A 22,675-nucleotide genomic window follows, 5' to 3' on the forward strand; every position below is an offset into this window, starting at 1 on the left:
GAATTCGATAATCAGAACAGAGCATTGATCATAGTAACAGATATGTGAATTTTACTGTATGAAAATAATTATCTTGTGATATCAAATGTTTCAGAATGATACAGCAGAATTTGATATTGATAGTCAGAGTCGAATACCAGGTAGGTATTTTTCTTTAATTTTATTATTAACTGATTTATTTATATCAATAGTTCGAATCGGAAATGACAGATAAGGTCAGAAGCGTACAGTAATGAATTCAGTTTTCATTCTGGTGACTAAGAATGTATAATATTCGGACAGAAAGTTTTGATATAGACAGATTACATCGGTTATGGCAGAATTTATGCTGAAATATTGGCAGAATTTGTACTGAAATGTCTGAATCGCCAATAAATGAAGATAGAAAGATAGAAATCAGAAGATTTATTACAAAATTTATATATTTCTAATGAGAAATGGGGAGTATAATTTGATGAATTTCGTAATGAGATTACTGCAATACTTTCCAGATGGCGATATGATATGAATGTAATTGACAGATTGTTCAATCTATATCTATTAGTTTGTACAAGATGATGTACAAACATGACCAAATGACAAAGATCGATGTCAGAAAAATGGTCAGATTGACCAGAATGTAGAATCAGACTATATCAGATTGTGATTGTTAAGTTATTTTGCACTTATGGCAGATTATACCATAAGTTATTTCGCAGATTATTCACCGATTGACAGATAGCCAGAGTATACTATCCAGATATTGGAAGATATTTATGGAGCTATAGTGCTGGATGCTAGCACTGATTGATATGATATATAGTCGCTGTGTGAATTATTGTATTCAGATTATCATATGGATAATGAGATAGTTACAGATGACACATTATACAGTGAGTACTGCAGAGATTCTTTGGTATAGGAATCGTGTCTCGAAGATATTTGAAACAGGATCTGATACGGTCAGAAATATGACAAAGAAAATTGTAGCTAAATTCAGAAGAGAATGAAAATAGCTTAGACTAGATAGACTTAATATGCCAAAGTCGGACGATGACTGTTGGTATTTGATACTGAAGAGTTCATATATCCTTGAATGGGATAAACAGATTTGATAACAGCTGATGGTATTGATATGTTATGAGCTGTAGATTGGCATATACGGATGTTGTATAGCCAGAAGTGCGAGATTGATTCTGTCCGAAGGATTTGGAGAAGTATTATGATAGTATACTTAGTGAATTCTTATTCCAGACTGGAATCAGATATTTGAGTTTTGATTTAAACTTTATTATACAATTCTTCTAGTATATCTGAATTGATTTCTTATGAGTTCGAGGACGAACTCAGATCTAAGAGGGGGAGAAATGTAATGCCCGAAATTCTTGTTGATATGTCTGAATTGATATATTAGTATGAATAAGAAAGACAAGAACAGACGTGATGAAACGGCGTGGCAAAAACTTGAATATATGGGTAAGTGTAGACCGCACCCACGGTTGATGGGCAGAGAGTTGGACATTTTTACAGTAGCAAGACCGCACCCGCGATGCTAGCCAGACCGCACCCGCGGTGCTGCCACAGTGGGGTGACCGCAACCGCGGTCTAGAACCAAACGCACCCGCGGTCAAGCTTCGGGAAATTTTGGATGAGGATCATTATACGGAGCGCACCCGCGGTGCGACATGCAGAACAAAGAATTAGCCACTTGTTTGACATGCAATTGATATATATATATATATATATATATATAGTTGAGTCTCACAATTTCAGCAGATGAAATCGTGAGTTTCTCTCACCATTTATTTAAAAAGGTTTCCATTTCTATAAATTGTAATTGTGAGGAATCCGTGTATCAGAATTTGAATCCGAACGCAGTATCGTGTTCCTCTCGACTCGAGCTACACAAGGACGTAAGTTTTATTACGTTTAGACAAGATTTGAATTTATGAGATTGTCAGAATTGAATATGAATCAGATATGGTGTTTCTGTTACAATAGACATTGTATAATTGAAGTCAGATTAAGGAACAGACTGTTTCTGTAATTGTTATGATTTTTGGTGTTGATTTGACTGAGATTCGATATCAGATTTATGTTATCGCTGAGATTATGCGTTATATCAGTATTGATTATGAGTTCTAGTATTATATCTGTGATGTTGAGATTGACGGGGTTATTCAGATTGTATTGTTATGCCGTCGAAACATCAGCAGACTGACATCTGATCAGAATTGATATTAATTACGATTGCATTGTTATGTCATTGATATGAATTAGATTGTACCTTGTTCAGATATGGATCAGATTATATACCGATTTGAGTATTGATTAGAACAAGTCTGAATTGAGTTATATACTGATATAGTATTTTTATGAATTGTCATTATCAGATAGATATGGACAGATTGGAATACCAGACTTCGTCTTCGTCAGACCTGGAAGACAAAGGTATAATTCATGTGATTGTAGGGAAGATACAACTCGAATCAGACTTGATTGGAGTTTCTCAACCAAATCACATACTAGATTTATTGATTATGTTTTGACATGTTTTGATTTATTTATAGATTATATTCAAATCTCCTGATATGATAATGCTGTGTTTATAGATTTATATACAAGCATTGAGATAGGAGAGTCATTGACAGATTTGTCAAAACTAGACGTTCGGTGTATCGACGCATAGGAGCAGACATCCTCCGATTGTAGACATTCGATACAGATACGACCGAACTCTAGGAGTAAGACGTAGAGTTACCCCGATTGGGAGGGTATGTAACAGACAGTGACGTCTTATTCACCCCGGGATCCCTAGAGTAGAGTCTAGACATGATTTGCATCAGATTGCATGCTGTTATAGATTGGTTTCATAGACTATGGAACCTAGGACTTGCATACATGCATGATTTTATGCTTTATGATTTTATTCTGCTTATGCATGTATACATGTTTTATACTGGGATTTGTTCTCACCGGAGTTTCAGGCTGTTGATATGTCTGTATATGTGAATAACAACAGGTGGGGCAGGATCTGGGTCACGACAGAGATGAGTTCGAGTTAGAGTGGTGACTACGGGCGCAGAAGATCACTAGTGGTTTCAGACTAGACTTGTACTACTTGTATTTTATGGTTTGTAATAAACATTAGAGATATTTTTGTATTAGAACAAGACATGTTTGTATGTTTGTATAATAATTAAAGATTTTATGCTTATTTATATACATTAGAATTAATGTTAAAAAGCGAAAATTTGACCCACATTTTCTCACGATTTCCATTTAATCCCGAAAAGAACTGAGTTAGAGCCCGGGTCCCCACATATTAAATGTTTCGATCCAACCCCGGATATTGAAGAAGCAGTTTATTACCAAGATCTTATTCAGGTATACCGATTTGAGGATATTGCCTCAGATGAAAATATATAAGAAGAAGAAGTCTTGAGTCAGGAAGAATCTGATGGAACTGAATCGGAATCTGACTGAAGACGAGGTGTTTCGACACAAACACATGAAGATTTGTCTGGATTCTTTAGCCAAACAACAATATCTCATAATATGGTCTAAAGAATTATGAGAGAAAATCCTGGTTTACAGAGATATCAGGGATTCTCTTCAGGACAGGTAGAAAAGTTTTTAGGAAGTCCTGGACTAAGAAACAGAAAACATCATCTAATCTATAAAGTTTCTAGAAGGGAAATGACAATCCGATGGAACTTACTAGAAATAGAATGAAGATGTAATTAATTCCTTCTGAAGAAATTAAGAACGAATCACAAAAACTCAAGATAGAAGTAGCAAGGACTATGTCCTGGATTCATATAAGAGCAATCCAGATTATGATAAAAGCTACTTTCAAATAAAAAATAGATTCACCTATTGATATTGCTATACGTGATAAAAGAATGGAGAACCTCCAGGATTCAGTACTAGGAACTATCTCAAGAAATCTATGCGCAGGAAATATTGTGAGAGTAATCTATCCAAAAATAGCCTACAACCTGGCAGATCGAGATTTCAGCCGAGCTTTGACATTCCATCAGAATTTCAAAGAAAAAAGGTTGATGAAAGAAGGTAATAGACCATATTCTATTATCTATCAGATTTCATATGCTCTATGTAATACACATCATTCAGAGTTGTTTATTATAAATGAGTTCATTGAAATACCTGAGATATTTTGAAAAGTTGCTCAGGAAATTTATCCAGAAAGAGTTGAGTTTCCTTTAATACAGGAAACAGATATCAAAATACAAGACAAACCAATTCTACAAAAAAAATCAAATTCTTAGATTGGAATCAAGAAAACTATCTTTTCAGGGAGATATAATTACAAGTTACAGGTGCGTAAAAGCACATGTTCAAGAAACCCAACAAGAGCTAAAAAGCTTTTCCACAATAGGAAAGCTTATATGCCCAGAAAGGTGGAAAAAAGTAAAAATAGTATTTGATATTACAAAACAAAAGAATCAATTCCCTTGTAATACCATCTACTATTTAGAACAATCTAATATAGGAACTAACCAAGGTATTATCAATATCAGAGAATTGGAAGTTCATATCAAAGGAATTCCAAGGAAAGAACCAGATCGATTGGTTCTTGGAATAGAGTTTCTCGAGGAACATAAACCTTGAAAACATCTAGAATATGGAATGGAGTTTATGGCAGATGACAGGATATTAAAAATCCAATGACCACAAGCTCATTCTCGATATACATTCCAATAGGAATGTTATACGAACAATATAAGGCAAAATATTTTGTTCCTTATATTGATTCAGGTGCTAGAATCTGTACAGCAAAAAGATGAGTTTTTCCAAATAATTTGGAAGAAGAATTGCCAAAGATTTCTAGAAGAGATTTTTCCTGAAGAATCTTAATCTTATGTAAAGGGATTAAGATGACATAAATTGTAATCGGAGGTGCTGGACAAACGCCTTGTTATAAGGTAAATACACCACCGATTTATTTCCATGATACAGGAACTGAAATTTTGCTATGAAACAATTTCTTACAAATGTTTAAGTCCTATATGCAAAAAATGAGACTCGAAGATTAGTGTTCACAACACCCTGTGATCATAAAATCATCGTCCAGAGATTACGAGAGGCATTTTACGGAAAATTGTCAATCCAGTTTCGCAGCAAGCGTGGTGATGAAGGAAAACTTCTGAACCAAAAAATGAAGGATTCTAGACAGTTTGGAGAAACAATGCTCCAACTAAGAGCAGATAAAGAGCTCCAACCAGAAGAAATAGAATGTCTTAAGATAGCTCTACATAAGAATGAGGTAGAGTTTGAATCTAAGATATCATTGGAAGATGTCAAGAAAAGGATCAAAGAAAATTACAATGAAGATCACTTAGCATGGTGGGATAAAAATCAACTCAAAGCTTGCCTTAAAATTAAGGAAGGCAAAGAGTATGAATTTGTCTGTTGCAAGCCTATGCCAATGAATATAATTGATCAAAGGGATATGCAGATTATGATTAAGGAACATTTGGACCTTAGTTTAATCAAAGCAGGAATTTCACCATGTACCAGCCCAGGATTCCTGTTACGAAATCATGGTGAAATAAAAAGGAACAAACCCATATTAATTATTAATTATCAATTAATTAATAAAATTCTGGAGTTTGATGGGTATTTTATACCTAGCAGAGAACATCTAATCAGTTACATATGCAACACAAAGATATTCTCTAAATTCGATTGTATGTATGAGTTTTACCAGATTCGGATGCAGGAGGAAAGCAAGAAATTCACAGTTTCTCTAAACCACAATGACACTATAATTGGGAAGTATTACCAATGAGATTGACTAATTCACTCCAGATATTTCAAAGGAAAATGGATAATTTATTTAAAGATTATTTCAAATTTATGTTTGTCTATATTGACGATGTGTTAATTGCATCTAAAAATATGGAAGAACATATTAAACATTTAAAGATTTTCTCTGATGTTTGCAAAAAAGAATGATTGATTCTATCAGAGAAGAAAGCAGTCACTGCCACAAAAAAGATCAAATTTCTAGGAATAGAAATCAATGAGTTTGGAATAATTTTGCAGGATTATATAGTAGAAAATTTGCAAAATTTCCCAAACGGACTAAAAGAAAAGAAACAACTTCAAAGTTTTCTAGGAGTTGTTAATTTTGCTGGGATATTCATTAAAAACCTAACAAAACACAGGAAAATTTTCAGTTCATTATTGAAAAAAGATGCGAAATTTATATGGACAAAAGAACACACACATGAACTTAGTCAAATAAAGAAGATTTGTTAAAATCTTCCAAAAATGTTTATTCCTCAAGATGAATATGATCTGGTATTATATACAGATGCCAGTGATCATTGGTGGGCGGTGGTCTTGACAAAGCTCACTCCAGATGGAGAACAGTCATGCCGATATTGCAGTGGACTATTCTCATATGCAGAAGCCATAAGATGACATATCAACGAAAAGAAATTCTATTCAGTAAAAATAGCTTTTGAAAAATGACCATTATTTTTATTCGCAAAGAAATTTACTTTAAAAGTTGATAATACACATGTAAAAGCTTTCTTAAGGACTAGAATTGAGTCTAAACCTGAGAAGGCCAGATTATTAAGATGGGAAGCACTATGTCAGAATTATATTTTAGATATTGTGATTATTAAATCTCATGAAAATATTCTTGCAGATTTTTTAACAAGAGATGGACAGTAGTGATATCGATGTCATCATCAAGATGCAGAAGCATTTGAGGGAACACCTTGAAATGCTTCAAAACGAGTTTAACAAGCTGGTCTTAAACGCAAAAGTTGCGGGAAGACTACAACAAGCCGATAAGAGAATTGTCTTTGATCGAATCATATGATGTTTATAGGCTTATACTAAATTATGGTCTGTAATGCAAATGTCTATCCTCCAAGGCATTGAGAATCCACTGGTTTCTCAAATGAAGAGTTTTCGAGTACATGACTCTATACCTGGAGAAGGAGATTCAAATACCCCTAGCACAAGTGTTAAGGGATCATCTCCAGATGAGTCGGCTGAAACAAAAATTGAGACTCCAGATCCTTATCTCGAGTCCTCAAGTCAACCATTCACCTCGAGGATCGAAGAGGAAAAGATCAACCTTAGACCAAATACCATGATAATGGTAAATCTAAGGTTGGTACTAATGAAGCTACAATTTCTCCATTATAGGTGTACCAACAAAATTGGGAGAAATTGAAAACAAGAGAAGACATTAACCCAGCTACTATCATGGCTGATGTTGCAGGAAAATATCCTAGGATATGGATGAAATCAAATTCATATCCAAAGAAGGTCAAAGCTTGGTATGAATTCGGGGCTCTTGCCTTAGTTTATACCACATCACCTAGCTTCCCAGAATTACCGAAATGGATCCAGGAATATGTTCATGAAACTTGGACAATAACGATTATTTTTCCATAGGAGATACTCTGGAGCTATATTTTTTCATGATAGCACCAGAACCAGTAGGAAAAGGCTCAAACAAAGCCTTTCATTTTATCAAGTTAAGGAGGCCAAATACAAATGTTCAGAAATTTATCAAGGATCCTCCGTCAGAAGAAATACCCCTTGTTGCTTCAATTATTGAAGACAAAATTTCTACCAGAAGAGCATGAGGTTTATGGGTCTGTCTAACTGAGATGGACAAATCAAGTTTCCGTTTAAATTTTATCATAATTCGGTAAACGGATCGTTCTTGTTATATACAATGACAGGAAAAACTACAAGTTTTGTAGAAAATCTATTCGAAAAGAGAAAAAAAAATCTTTTGTGAATAGCAAGCTGTCGGGGAGTAAAGAAACTCGTCAAAAATTTTGCAATATGGCTCATGTGGGAAGATAATCAAAACAGATCTGCCCAGAGTGCCCGAATCAAAAAGAGACAGAATTTGGCAAGGCTTCAGACCTCAGTCAGACAGGAAGGATCTTGCAGAAACAAGACCAAGTGGTGAATGACCACAATCACGTTTTCCTTGAGAACATCAAAAGTTTAAGATTCCTCGACAAAAATAAGTGGACATGTAAACCTAATCACTTTTCCTTGGGGATAACAAAAGCAAAAGATTCTCCGACAAAAGATAGTGGACATATGACTCACCCACTAAATGAAAAAGAAAATTGGACCCAATTACAACTATAAATTGAGTATATGGGAACCAGTAAAAATACACAAGAACAAAGTCGAAACTTGAAGAAAAATGTATTATAAATATTTAAAGGTTTCTAAAAAGCGCATCAAGAGAATAAGAAAGCAGCTAATGAATACTAAAGATCTCTACAAGCTATTAAAAGAAGAAGGGAACGAGATCTCAGCTAATATAATACAAACACATATGAGATAAGGTCAGAAGAACAAGTTGTATCTAGATTAATAATCTAGAAGAAGACAATTCAAGAAAAGTAGAGGGACCACTCAACCACTCTCTCGAACCAACTCAAAGGATAATGCCAACCACAGTTGGAAGGCATTAAAAGTTATGGCCAATTGTTTGAAGTCCGAAGAACAAATTCGTGAAGGGGCTTCTATAAATAAGAAGGCAGGAGAAAGATGAAGGCATCACTCAACCTCTTCGTTTTTCTTCAAAATATTTGTAGTATTTCCCTTTCAAGTTGATGTGTGTTATAAGTTCAGCTATAATTAGTAGCTAAACAAGTTTCTCCTCCTCTACAGGAGGTTACTATATAATAATATTTTATGTTTGAATAAAAGAATTAAGGCTTTTGCCGCTCTCATGTATTAGTTTCAATATTGAACATGTAGAGCCCAAATTCAGTACACGTAAACCCGTGCATTTAATTAAATTGTTAAATCATTTATTTAATTTTAAAATGAGTTTAGCAATGCATGATTTATGAAATTTAATTATTTTAAATTATTTATGTTTATTTGATGCACATTAAAATTTTTTCTTGAGTTTCATGTTTCAGGCGATTATTCGATGCGGGATTGAGGAAAGAGACCGACGACGATATTGGCAATTTTAAAAATGGGTTATTTTATTTTAAAGTTAGGATTGAGACATTTTAAATGATTTATTTAGTTTTTATCATTTTAAAAGCCTAATTTATTTATTTATTGATTTTAGGATATAAAAACTTTTAAAGTTTAGCAAATATGCATTTTATTTTAAATGAGGGGACTTTGCTTAGTAGTGAGAATTAACATTTTTTAATTAATATTTTTAATTAGCATTGTAATTAGCAGTGTTACACGAAAACACACTTTAACGCACACACGCTTACACGAAAACTCACACACTTTCATTGCATAGCATTTCATCTCATTTCAGATTTTTGAGAGCAAAAATTAGGGTTCTTAGAGCAAGAGGAGCCGCCCCTATCTTCTATATTTTTCCAGAAATTTTTGTCCATTTCCTAGCAAGAAAATCGTGTCACGTTGGTCCCTGATCAACCCTCGCATCCTCATCGCTTCAATTTTGTTGTTTCGGTATTTTAAATATCAAAAGGCATGTATATTCTTTCGTTTTCACATCGATCTTGTCATAGTAATAATTTTAATTTTATTGTATGAAAAACATGTGTATGTTATGCAAAAGTTTGAGCAAAAATGGTTGTATTGCTTTTGAAATGATTTTTTGATCTCAAAACTCAAAATTTGATGTCATTTTAAATACTGTGATTTTTCAGTCTATTTTCTGGAAATCCATTTAACATAAAAAACGTAGTACTTTTTGATACATTCGATTTGACAGTAAATTCGTAACGTTTGGACAAGAAACGAGTGAGTTATGATCATTTTCGTGGGACTGCTCAAACTGTAATTTTCTGAAAATATGTTCTTGACGTGTTCTTGAAGTTTAATTTTTGCAGGCTTCGTTGGGAACCGTTAGGTGATCGGTGCTGCGTTTAAGTATTGTGAGTATGATGTTGGGATGAGTTTTGATACTTCGTTTTGTTTTCCTTGGGTGCATTAGAATTCGTAGGAAAAGCTTTGGTGTTAAATTATCGTGTTCACGGGTTGTGTTACGTTGTTTGTGATGCTTAGTTGTTTTAGGGCTTTTGTTTGAGTTCGAATCAGTGTCATAGCATCCTAAGATGGGTCTTGAGGTGTTGGTTCACGGTCAGTATGTCAAGTGAGTAAGATTAAATCACAAGTGTAGGGAATTCTAGTGGTTCACAATTCCAGTAGGTACACGGACCCGAAGCCGGACCCTTACACGGGGTCCGTGCCCTTCTTTCCTTCGAAATTAGATTTTAGGGATTGTTTTGGAGTTTGATATCATGATTTAGTACGACGATTAAACAAGGTCGAGTCCCGAGAGATTTAGAACGTCATAAGGAAATTTGTCGTTTTTGGGTGTAAGCATGACTAATACGTCTAAGTTACGAAATATAAGTGTTTGAACTCGTGTTAGTATGTGCAGCAGTGGCCCCAAGCGAGATCCAATGAATCCCTCAACGCCATGTAAGTCTGTTTGACGTGCAAAAGAAAATATTTTATGTTTTTGAGGTATGCTAAATGTATTGTGACAAAATTATGAACGGGTTTGAAAGTTGGTGAACGTGGCCGAGGACCTCTCCACCTCGGTAAAACATGACCGGGTTTAGATCAGGATTGGAAAGCGGTAAAGCATGACTAGGGACGAATCCACCCGGTAAAGCATGACCGAGGATCTCATGTATGTGATAGAGGATTTTCCCTACCAGCCCAGTATTGTGTTTTAGTGTGATCAGGCACATTTATGTATGTGTCACTTGCTTTGAAACATACCTCTACGCAAAATGATGTTATATATGCTCAAGTATGTATGTGGCAAGTATGTTTAAGAAAAGTTTTATGATGATGACACGTCTACGTTTATGCTACTACGTTCACGTTTCAGGTATATTTATGCTATGACATTCAAGTTTCAAGTATGTTTATGCTATTACGTTCAAGTTTCAAGTATGTAAGCCCTACTTTAAAGATGTATATGATTTTATTATATAGTACTTGCTATCTCCAGTTTATATATGTTGAGTTTTTAGACTCATTAGACTTGATCGATGCAGGTGAGTATAACTTTGAGGAGAAGAGGGGTGGGGACCAATGAGTCAGCTTGGACTGCGCAGGAGGCTAAACCCGAGGACCGTCCATGTTTTAAGATTTTATGCATGTCGATTTTAATACTCTGATTTCACGTTATAGTTTACGATGTTTAAACAAATGTTTTTCTTAGGCAAACTTTATTTGTGATATCTCTTATTGCAAATATTTTGGATGAACAGTTTATTAATGATCGAAATTTGAAAGCTTATTTTGTATTTAATTTTTTTTTATTTTTTCGCAAATTATAAAATAATTAAAAGTACGGTATGTTACATAACATTTTACTATACACCTTGAGGTAGGAAACGAAACAGGGTTGTGTTAAGTTATGTTGAATAAATCTGCATCAGAACCATCTGTTGCGACTGCGTGGTTAGGCTGTGAGTAGCCGTCTGAAAAACCTGGTGGATATAACCCGACGACATTCTGGTCAAAAAGGTAGACTGTTTAATTTATTATATGGAAGCATGATGAGTCTTTTATATATAAAAAAAAAATCGATTATTTGATAAAGGTATATAGGTTAGAAACCTTGCGTAGCTACATGTCTTGGGGCTATATATGCCTTCAAGAACAAGCTCGATATGTATAACAATGTCACGTACCAAAATCAAAGCGAAAATGATGTTTTTGAAAATTTTAGAAAATTAGGGAGTTAAAACAAGAAATAAAGGGATGAAGTGTAAGGAGAAAAGTTGAGAATGAAAATGGAGAATGAATACAAGTTTGCCCTACTATGAATTTTCGATCAAAGTCAAATCTATTTGAATATATTTCGTCTTAACTAAATTTAAATTATTTTATTCGATATATTGTGAACCATTCACTAGCACTAATATTTTACTAATATTAATATATATTAAAGAAATAAATTCGATATCTATTTTTAATAATAATTTGAGTGATGACATGCTAAAACATTATAATTCAAGCTCGAACTTGAATTCAAGCCTTCAATTTTTTCTCAGCATTTGGCTTGATACAATTTGTCGAGAACCCCTGGAACCAAGGGCAGGGTGCTGCATTTATGAAAATATCTGCATCATAGGATTGTTAGGAACTCATGGATTTTCTTTATGTATAATATCCTATAACACATCAATATCCATCAATATACAATATGATATTAATAAATATAATATTTCTAAAATTAAAAAATAAAATAAAATGGAAAGAGATACCGCTTCGTTAAAAATCAATAAATTAAATAGAAATTAAGATAGATCGTACAGTGCTATCTGGTTGGCGTCACCACCAGATATGGGAGAGATATTGCCGACTGCGAGAGAAATTAGAACGAAGCGACGACATAATTGGGGATTAGGGCTTCTTTATGCAAGAACAGGAAAAATAAAGTTTTAATTTGGGGCTCCCATAGAACATGAGAAATCCTTTAACTCTTCACATATTAGTTGACAGTAGGGACCCTGTAAGAAAACAAATTATGAGAGTTTATGAAATCGTCTCACAAAATTGTTTTGAGAGTTTATGAAGAAGAGGTCTTTTGTGAGACAGTCTCATGAACCATACCGATATTTACAATAAAAAATAATACTTTTAGCATAAAAAGTAATATTTTTCATGGATGATCCAAATAAGATATATGTCTCACAAAATACGACCCGTGAGAATGTCTCACACAAGTTTTTGCCTTGAAAATGACTTAAGAAACAGTTTATACAACGAATCTAAAATAGAAGATTAATCTAGAAAAAGACTTCATCAACCCTTCATTTAAAAATAATACAATCTTAACAATTACTATGCCAAAGTATCGGTTTGGGTTCTTGGGGATAAAATCAAAATTATAACATTAGAATCTTGACAACTAATAAACTACGAAGAGAAGATGAGTAATTTTGCCAATATTTTGGGAGTGTAAATCATACTCCATTCTTATATTTTATTGATAAAAAACTGAAAGAATCATATTATGTTACAACAACATATACACTGCCTCATCAAAATACAGAAGCAGATTCATGACTGGCTCTTAAAAAACCAAGCAAACATAAACAAGAAACCAAGACAGAAACAACTATACTATAAACGTCTCCGACGGTGGTAAACGCTACCAAAAAATGGATTACCACGCCGTAACGAATTGTTCCTGGCGAGTACCAGGAAGCCATCGAGGAGTCGGAGACGTTTTCGTCGAAGGCGTGCAAGATTCTTAAAAGAGAACTAGCTTTCTTGCTTGAATGAGTTGTGCCACTGGTGAGTGTGGAGTAAAGGGACTCCATTAGAGATGAATTCTTGATGAAAAAAGGGACCGTATAAGTCCTGGCGTTGATGCACAAAGACAGCAGCAACGAAACACAATATTCTTCCGCTGGTTTTGACGTCGAGGAGTTGAAAATCTGGATGATTATAGGCAAAGTTCCTGAATGTATGATAGCCATCGATCCATCGAGTTTTTCCGAAAGAGTTGATAGTAGTTGCCAGAGAATGTGTGGTGAGTTCTTCCCTTTCAGAATTTGTCAGCATATTTTTAAGCAGAGGGACTAATCCAGATTCAAGAAATTTCGAATGATTTTCAGGGCACATGAGAAGCACCAAAATCGTGAGTAAAGCATTCTTTTTGGCGCGATCTGAACCGTCCCTGAGAAGATTCATTAGGCCTGAAATAGAACCCGTCATTTTTACCAATCTCTCTCTTGTTATTTTCGACCGAAGAAAGGTAGAACAATGCGCCTGCTGCGTGTTGGCGGGCTTCTGGCTTTAGTCCTTCATTTAGAACATCTACTACTAGGTTCAACCCACCATTTTCCGCCACTAGTTGATTGGTTTTCGGGTACTTGGATAGGTTCAGCAATGCTGCCATGGCATTCTCCTGTGCTGCTGGATTCCCCAAACAGAGCAGATTCAAGAGAGATGGGATTGTTTCACCAACCTCCACGCAACATGTCCAGTTAAAATTGCTTGATTTCGTGACTAAACGGATCTCGTAAGCAGCTTTCTGCTGCTCCTGTATTGTTCCAACCGCGAGCCTCCCAGCAAGATACTTGGCAAGCAGAGACATGGCCTGTGCAGCTGCCAAACTACCCGCACCAGCTATCGAGGATTTCACGATGCCGTGATTGCGCACATCTGTTTCAGGAAATGGGATCCCGTTTTCAGAACAATATTGGGTAACAAGCTGCTTCAGGGCAAGATTTGGAACTAAATCTGTATACATCAGCCTCTCGCCTGTCTTGGGACAGGTCCTATTTCCTGACCTGAACCACTTCAAGATGGATAAACGATCATACGTCTGTCCTGTCGATATAGTCACCGGATCAGTCATGATTTCAAGAGTTATTGGACAGTTGAAATCATCCGAATTCAAGCCCTGGATCATTTCAGAGCTAAATCCTCCATCCCGTTGTTGAAAATCACTCTTTACACTGTCTATGTCCTCAAAAAGTATGCATCTGCAGTAGATCAAGAATGCCATTAAGCTACTGAGTAATCCCAAATCTCTTTTGTCAGAAGTTAAACACTCTTTCGACATCTCACTTTCCAAGAACTTAACTTCTCTGTTGCACTCATTCCAGCTCCTGATTCCCAAATGCTCAAGAATCCTTCTCAAATCCCTTGATTCAGGAGCTATTCCACGTTCAAACTTATTCACAATCAAGAGAACTTTTCTCACAAACCTTCTGTCAACTCTTTCAAATTCGACTGTTGCCTTTCGTGCTCGTGTCCTTACCAAATCCACCAACTCTATAACTTCAATATCAACATCCAAGCCCGCCAACGACATAACATCCATAGCCAGAGCAATAGCCCTTATCAATACACGCAAATGATTCGAAACTTTTTCCGAATTCACCAACATCAACAACCTTGCATCAACTCTGGTGCAGTCTTCCAGCAAGAAATGAACCTTTTGGAAAACCCAATATAGCTCAGACAAGCTTAAAACCAATGAATCTCAACCATTGATCCCTCGTTTTGGATTTCTTCGAGAAACACAAGGAGGGATTCGATTAAGCGGATCGAACTTCTAGCATTCTTCTTGTTTGCGAAGAGAGTTCTTGATTTGTAGCCACATATTTTATGGCCTAAATTTATCAAAGAAGACAAGAGACTAGTGAAAGCGACTGATTCACATGGCCGAATCGCCGGAAAATTCATAATCCGGCGAGTATTATCATTAGCCATAGAATAACAAGATCAAGATTCTAAAACAAAATGAAAAACAAAACAAAAATATCGAGAAATATACAGAGAACAAAGAGATATTTATGCATTAACAACAAGCTGATGTGGTGCTCTTGTGGGAAGTCCCGCTGGCTATCTGAATATATTGACTTCTGGAAAATGCAGTCCGTGTGACACGTGTTAGCATATGATGCGTTGACCAAGATTTCTCGAAACGAGACACGTGGCGGGAGATGGTGGTTTGGGTGGGCATGGAGTCGATGGGCATTGCGAAGGAAGAGGTTCATATTTACTTTCCTCAGCCAATGGAAATTCGACAGGTGTTGTGAAATCGTAGCCGACATTTTCCTCGTGTAAGATTCCGGTACGATCAAGAAATATCTAGGACACGGGATATTTATGACTTGTACATTGTTTTTATTTTATTTCATTAAATTACTATCTTTTAACGCCACGGGGTAGCAGGCGATTCAAAAAATATTTAATTGAAATTACTGATTTTGAATTTAATCTAAATACTTTTGAAAATATCAAGTCAAAATTATTTTATCGATTATTTTTTTTTATCAATTTTTATTATTATGATACTTTAAAATTAGTTTATTACAATGATATAAGTATAAATTAAATAGATATATTTGGAGTACAGATTCATATTAGAATACCCTGCGAAAAAGTTAGGACACTTAGAGCCAAATTCAAGTTTTAATTCGGGCCGAGTTCAAGTCAAATATATCGAGTTGTGGGAATTAGAGTTGTGGAAGGTTCGAACTTAATATAATAAATTATATATTATTAATAAAAAAATGTAATAAAACAATAATAAAACTTTAAATTTATTTTTTCCAAACCTTATTATTTAATTTGATCCGACAACGAATAGTTGATCAAAATTAACAAACTAAATATTTATTATCCAAAAACTAGGATTTTTAATGTCTCAATCATGAAAAATTCTCACATTTTAATGCATTCACAACGATTGTAATATTTAAAAAATAATCTGAAACAAAAAAAAAAAAAAAAGTTCGTATGTATAATTTTAGTTGATCATTGAGAGGCCAGAGTCATTAAGATGAAATGCATAAAATTTCATTGAAACAACCATATTCAAGGGCAATAATATTACAATATTATTAATTATTTTGGGCTCCCTACAAAGATTAAGTCATCTACAACCCAAAATTCTATTTTAAAAACTCTACTTTAAAATAGTGCAATTTCTGCACCAAATATTATATTCATCTACAACTCATCTACTTCAAATCTTACTCTAAAAAGAATGTTCTCATAATATTCCTTTTTAAAAATATATTTCAATTATTTCTTATTAATTATTAAATATATATTTCTAATTTTATTAATATAATTATAAGTATCGTTTAATATTAATTTAAGGGATAATTTGTAGAAAAATACATCTGTCAATCAATTTTTTAAGATTCAGTACATATCAATTTTTTTTATATTTTAATACCTCACAAGTGACCAACTTAGTTTTTAGTACATGTTTCAAGCATTTTTACTTTTTTACCCTTTTAATTAATAAAAAAGTATATAAATCCCTATTTTTGTTGGTCAAATTCTCTTTCCACTCATCATTCCTCAATACATTTGGATGGCATGTACATTGAATTAAATATTTTTTATTTAAAAAAATTCACAAATAAGCATTGAACTCTTTGAAATACTTAGTTTTACTTGCGAAATACTTAATTTCAATTTTAAAATACTTGATTCAGTAAATAACATACTCAAAATATGTATTAAAACACTTGGATATTCGAATATGCAACCAAAGTTCACCCAGTAGTCCGTATTTCCATCCAAGATCCATTTGGATGACTTGTTCATTTTATTTAATTATTTTTTTTGTTTTAAAAAAAACAAATTCGCAACTAAGCATTGAACTTTTTCAAGTAATTAGTTTTACTTGCGAAATATCTAATTTCAATTTTAAAATACTTGAGTTGGTAAATGAGATACTCAGAATGAGAATTAAAATACTGGATATTCGAATATGCAACGCAAATTCACCAAGTGCTCGTATTTCCATCCAAGATCCATCTGGAAGACTTGTTCATTTCATTTAATTTTTTTTATTTTTAAAAAAACAAATTTACAACTAAATATTGAACTTTTTCAAGTACAGTGTTTTACATGCGAAATACCTAATTTCAGTTTTAAAATACTGGATTTGGTGAATGAGAAATAAGTATTAAAATACAAGAAATTGGAATATGCAACGTACTTTTAAAAAAAAAAGAATAGGCGACGTAAGTTCACCAAATGTTCGCATTTCCATCCAAGATGCATTTGGATGACATGTTCATTTCATTTAATTATTTTTTTATTGTTAAAAAAACAAATTTGTAACTAAGCATTGAAATTTTTTCAAGTAATTAGTTTTATTTGCGAAGTACCTAATTTCAATTTTAAAATACTTGACTTGGTAAATGAAATACTCAGAGTTGGTATTAAAATACTGGATATTCGAATATGCAACGTAAGTTCATCAAGTGCTCGCATGTCCATCCAAAATGAATTTGGATGACTTGTTCATTTCAGTTAATTATTTTTTATTTAAAAAAAAACAAATTCACAACTAAGCATAGAACATTTTGAAGTACTTACTTTTATTTGCGAAATACCTAATTTCAATTTTAAAATACTTGATTTTGTAAATGAGATACTCAGAATGGGTATTAAAATATTAGATATTCAAATATGCAACGTAAGTTCACCAAGTGCTTGTATTTCCATCAGAGATTCATTTGGATGACTTGTTCATTTCATTTAATTATTTTTTATTAAAAAAATTTATAACTAATCATTGAACTTTTTCAACTACTTAGTTTTATTTCCGAAATATCTAATTTCAATTTTAAAATAATTGATTTGGTAAATGAAATACACAGAATGAGTATTAAAATACTGAATATTCGAATATGCAACGTAACCAAGTGCTCTCATTTCCATCAGAGATGCATTTGGATGTCATGTTCATTTCATTTAATTATTTCTTTATTAAAAAAACAAATTCGCAACTAAGCATAGAACATTTTGAAGTACTTAATTTTTTTTGCGAAATACCTAATTTCAATTTTAAAATACTTGATTTGGCAAATGAGATACTCAGAATAGGTATTAAAATACTGGATATTCGAATATGCAACGTAAGTTCACCAAGTGCTCGTATTTGTATCCAAGATACATTTGGATGACATATTCATTTCGCTTAATTATTTTTTATTGTTAAAAAAACAAATTCGCAACTAAGCATTAAACTTTTTCGAGTACTTAGTTTTACTTGCAAAATACCTAATTTAAGCTTTAAAATACTTTATTTGGTAAATGAGATACTCATAATGAGTATTAAAATACTGGATATTCGAATATGCAGCGTAAGTTCATCAACTGCTTGCATTTCCATCCAAGATGTATTTGGATGACATGTTCAAGGACTTTTTAGCAGCCACAAAACTTTGAAAGAGAAAAAAGGCTTGGAGCGAAGATTTGAAGATTTTCGGACAATGTTCTTCGAGATAATAGCCCGTGATAGGAACGAGTAGCATAATCTATGGATTTACAATTTACCTATAAATATGAAGTCGGATACATGTCGATACTCATAGTCCAGTAGGTTGAAAGCTAGGGGATTTAATAAAACAACATGCAATTCACCCTTGATAGGAAATCTCGTCGAAAGCATAGATCATTGTCGAAAGAATTGAGAAGATTAGGGAGGGGTAAGTGAACCTGAGATTCTCAACAAATTAATTTCTCATTAAACTTTAATCAATCATTCTAGCTTTATTTATTTCATCATTTAATCCTTGAACCATTTCATTGAGTTTTTATTTAATAATCGTAGTAGTAAACAATAATCTGAAGTATCACTGCTAAAAATTGAATAACTGAGAATAATAATTGAGAAATACAGTCCTTAGATGAACGATACTCGTACTCTTGTACACTATATTATTATTTGACATCGTGCACTTGCGATTATTTCGAGCTGGAATATTATTAATTTTTACTAGAATTTTACAATGAAAGTTTTGCTCGATCACTAAGCATGAAACATTTTGAAGTACTTACTTTTACTTGCAAAATACCTAATTTTAATTTAAAATACTTGATTTGGTAAATAAGATACTCATAATATGCGATAGAATACTGGATATTCGAATATATGCAACGTAAATTCAGTCATGGTTGGTTTTTCCAACTAAGATTCATTAGAATACTTATTCATGTCATTTATAGAAATGAACACAGTTCATTACTGATCGTGAAGTAAGAGTAAGGTATTTGTAGATCAAAATAAGCACTTACTTTTAACAAAAATATAGTAGCATACTTGTCCCGGAGTAAAAGTAAGTTCTTTCTTTGTATACCGAAATAAATTGTTATTTTTATTTCACAGAGAGTGATGTACAATGTATTTTTTAAAATTTCAATTGCATTGAAATTGCATCATAATGCATATTAGAAATATTCATTATTTTATTACCTATTCTGAGTATCTCATTTATTAAATCAAGTATTTTGAAACTGAAATTAGGTACTTATCAAATAAACTAAGTACTTTAAAAGTTTCATGCTTAGTTGAGAATTTGATATTTTTTTTAACAAAATAGATATCACGTGAGAAAAATATGTCGTCCAAATGCATCTTCCAAGGAAAGACCAACACTTGGTGAACTTAAGTTGTATATTCGAATATCCAGTATTTTAATACCCATTCTGAGTATCTCATTTATCAAATCAAGTATTTTAAATTAGGTGTTTCGCAAGTAAAACTAAGTACTTGAAAATGTTCAATGCTTAGTTACGAATTTGTTTTTTTTTTTAACAATAAAAAAAATTAAATGAAATGAACATATCATCCAAATGCATCTTGGATGGAAATACGAGAATTTGGTGAACTTACGTTGTATATTCTAATATCCAGTATTTTAATACTCATTCTAAGTATTTTATTTACAAAATCAAGTATTTTAAAATTGAAATTAGGTATTTCGCAAGTAAAACTAAGTACTTCAAAAAGTTCAATGTTTAGTTGTGAATTTGTTTTTCTTTTAAAAATAAAAAATATTTAAATGAAATGTACATGTAATCCAAATGCATCTTGGATGGAAATACGAGCACTTAGTGAACTTACATTGCCTACTAGAATATCCAGTATTTTATTAACTTTTATGAGTATCTCAATTATCAAATCAAGTATTTTAAAACTGAAATTAGGTATTTCGCAAGTAAAACTAAGTACTTGAAAAAGTTCAATGCTTAGTTGCGAATTTGTTTTTTTAAAAATAAAAAAATAATTAAATGAAATGAACAAGTCATCCAAATGGATCTTGGATGGAAATACGAGCACTTGGTGAACTTGCGTTCGAATATCCAGTATTTTAATACTCATTCTGAGTATCTCATTTACCAAATCAATTATTTTAAAACTGAAATTAGGTATTTCGCAAGTAAAACTAAGTACTTGAAAAAGATCAATGTTTAGTTGTAAATTTGTTTTTTTTTAAATTAAAAAAATTAAATGAAATGAACAAGTCATCCAAGAGCACTTGGTGAACTTGCGTTGCATATTCGAATATCCAGTATTTTAATACTCATTCTGATTATCTTATTTACAAAATCAATTATTTTAAAACTGAAATTAGTTATTTCGTAAGTAAAACTAAGTACTTGAAAAAGTTCAATATTTAGTTGCGAATTTGTTTTTTAAAAATAAAAAATAATTAAATGAAATGAACATGTCATCCACATGGATCTTGGATAGAAATACGAGCACTTGGTGAACTTGCGTTTAATATTCGAATATCTAGTATTTTAATATACATTCTGAGTATCTCATTTACCAATTTAAGTATTTTAAATTGAAATTAGGTATTTCGTAAGTAAAACTAAGTATTTCAAAAAGTTCAATGCTTAGTTATGAATTTGTATTTTTTAAATAAAAAAATATTTTAATTCAATGTACATGTCATCAAAATGCATCGAGAATGATGAGTGGAAAGAGAATATGGCCAACAAAAATTAGAGATTTATATAATTTTTGATTAATTAAAAAGGGGTAAAAATGTATAAAACATGTAGTAAAAACTAAGTTGGTCTTTTGTCATGTATTAATTATAAAAAAAAACTGTTGGGTATTGAATCTTAATTAAATCATTGACAGAAGTATTTTTCTCCAAATTACCGTTAATTTAATTGTTTAATGATTATTTAAATTGTTTAATAATTATCATTTAATATTTATTTAAATTGTTTAATAATTATTAAAATTTATTTAATTTTTTAATATTATATGAATTGAAACATAAATTATTTAAATTGATAAAATATAATAATACATGACATTGAATTAAAAAAACATAATACAAATACATGATATTAAATTAAAAAATACAATAAAAATACAATTTCAAATATTTAAATGACCATATTCATCTCATAAGTGATCAATCAAAGCATTTCGTAATGCAAAGTGGGCGTCTTTGTCTTTTATTTTTTTTTATATCGAGCGAAAAATTCTTGAAATCTGATATGTTCATTGACAACAATTTCTACCACTGGAGTCGGTGCTTCCCTCGCATCTTGAATTAGTGCACTTAAAATCACGTTCATCTTCGATTATCATATTGTGCATTATAATGCATGCTTTCATTATATCATGCAAATGTTTTTTCTTCCAACCACGGGCGGGAGATGCCACAAGTGCAAATCGTGATTGAAGAACGTCAAATGCACGCTCCACATCTTTCCTGCATGACTTCTTGTTTCATCGCAAAATACTGCTTCTTTGGACTACGTGGATCATGGATAGTCTGCACAATAGTTGACCATTTCGGATAAATACTATCAGCTAGATAATATCCAGTATCATATTCTTTGCTTCCAATATTGTATTGAGCTGGAGGAGCAATTCCTTGTGCAAGATTGGAAAATAGACTGGACGACTCTAAAACATTTATATCATTATTGGTTCCGGGCATACCAAAATATGCATGTCATATCCAAAGATCATAATCAGCCACCACTTCTAAATGATTGTTGGAGAACCACTACGACCTGCATATTGTCCAGCCCAAGCCGTGGGGCAATTTTTCCATCTCCAATTCATACAGTCGAGACTTCCCAACATTCCAGGAAAACCTCGTTGTTTGCCAATATAGAGTAGTTTAGCAACATCATTGGCCGTAGGTGATCTCAAATATTGCTCAGCAAAAACTTCCACTATAGTTCGACAAAAGCGTTGCATACACTGAATTGCAGTCGATTATCCTATTTGGATGTATTCATCAGTAGCATCCGCAGGTAAGTCATATGTTAGCATTCTCAATGCATCAGTTGCTTTTTGACTAGTCGACAGCCCGAGTCCGTCCCAAACGTATCACTTCGTTGTATGAAATAAACATCGTGATTCTGTATACCATCTACTATCCGAAGGAAAAGATTC

At 32.7% G+C, this 22,675-nt stretch overlaps 1 protein-coding gene across 1 annotated transcript; it reads right to left on the minus strand.

The window, feature by feature from the left end:
- Positions 1-12,993: 12,993 nt before the first annotated feature.
- On the minus strand, positions 12,994-15,333 carry LOC140833017 (U-box domain-containing protein 19-like). Its single transcript, XM_073197379.1, is given in 4 exon segments — positions 12,994-13,490; positions 13,492-13,695; positions 13,697-14,967; positions 14,970-15,333. Coding segments are annotated over 4 exon segments (2,181 nt in total). The 5' UTR covers positions 15,199-15,333; the 3' UTR covers positions 12,994-13,013.
- Between the last annotated feature and the right edge of the window lie 7,342 nt (positions 15,334-22,675).

This window comes from Primulina eburnea, chromosome 5 (genome assembly GCF_022965805.1).
Source record: "Primulina eburnea isolate SZY01 chromosome 5, ASM2296580v1, whole genome shotgun sequence".
Taxonomy (NCBI): Eukaryota; Viridiplantae; Streptophyta; class Magnoliopsida; order Lamiales; family Gesneriaceae; genus Primulina; species Primulina eburnea.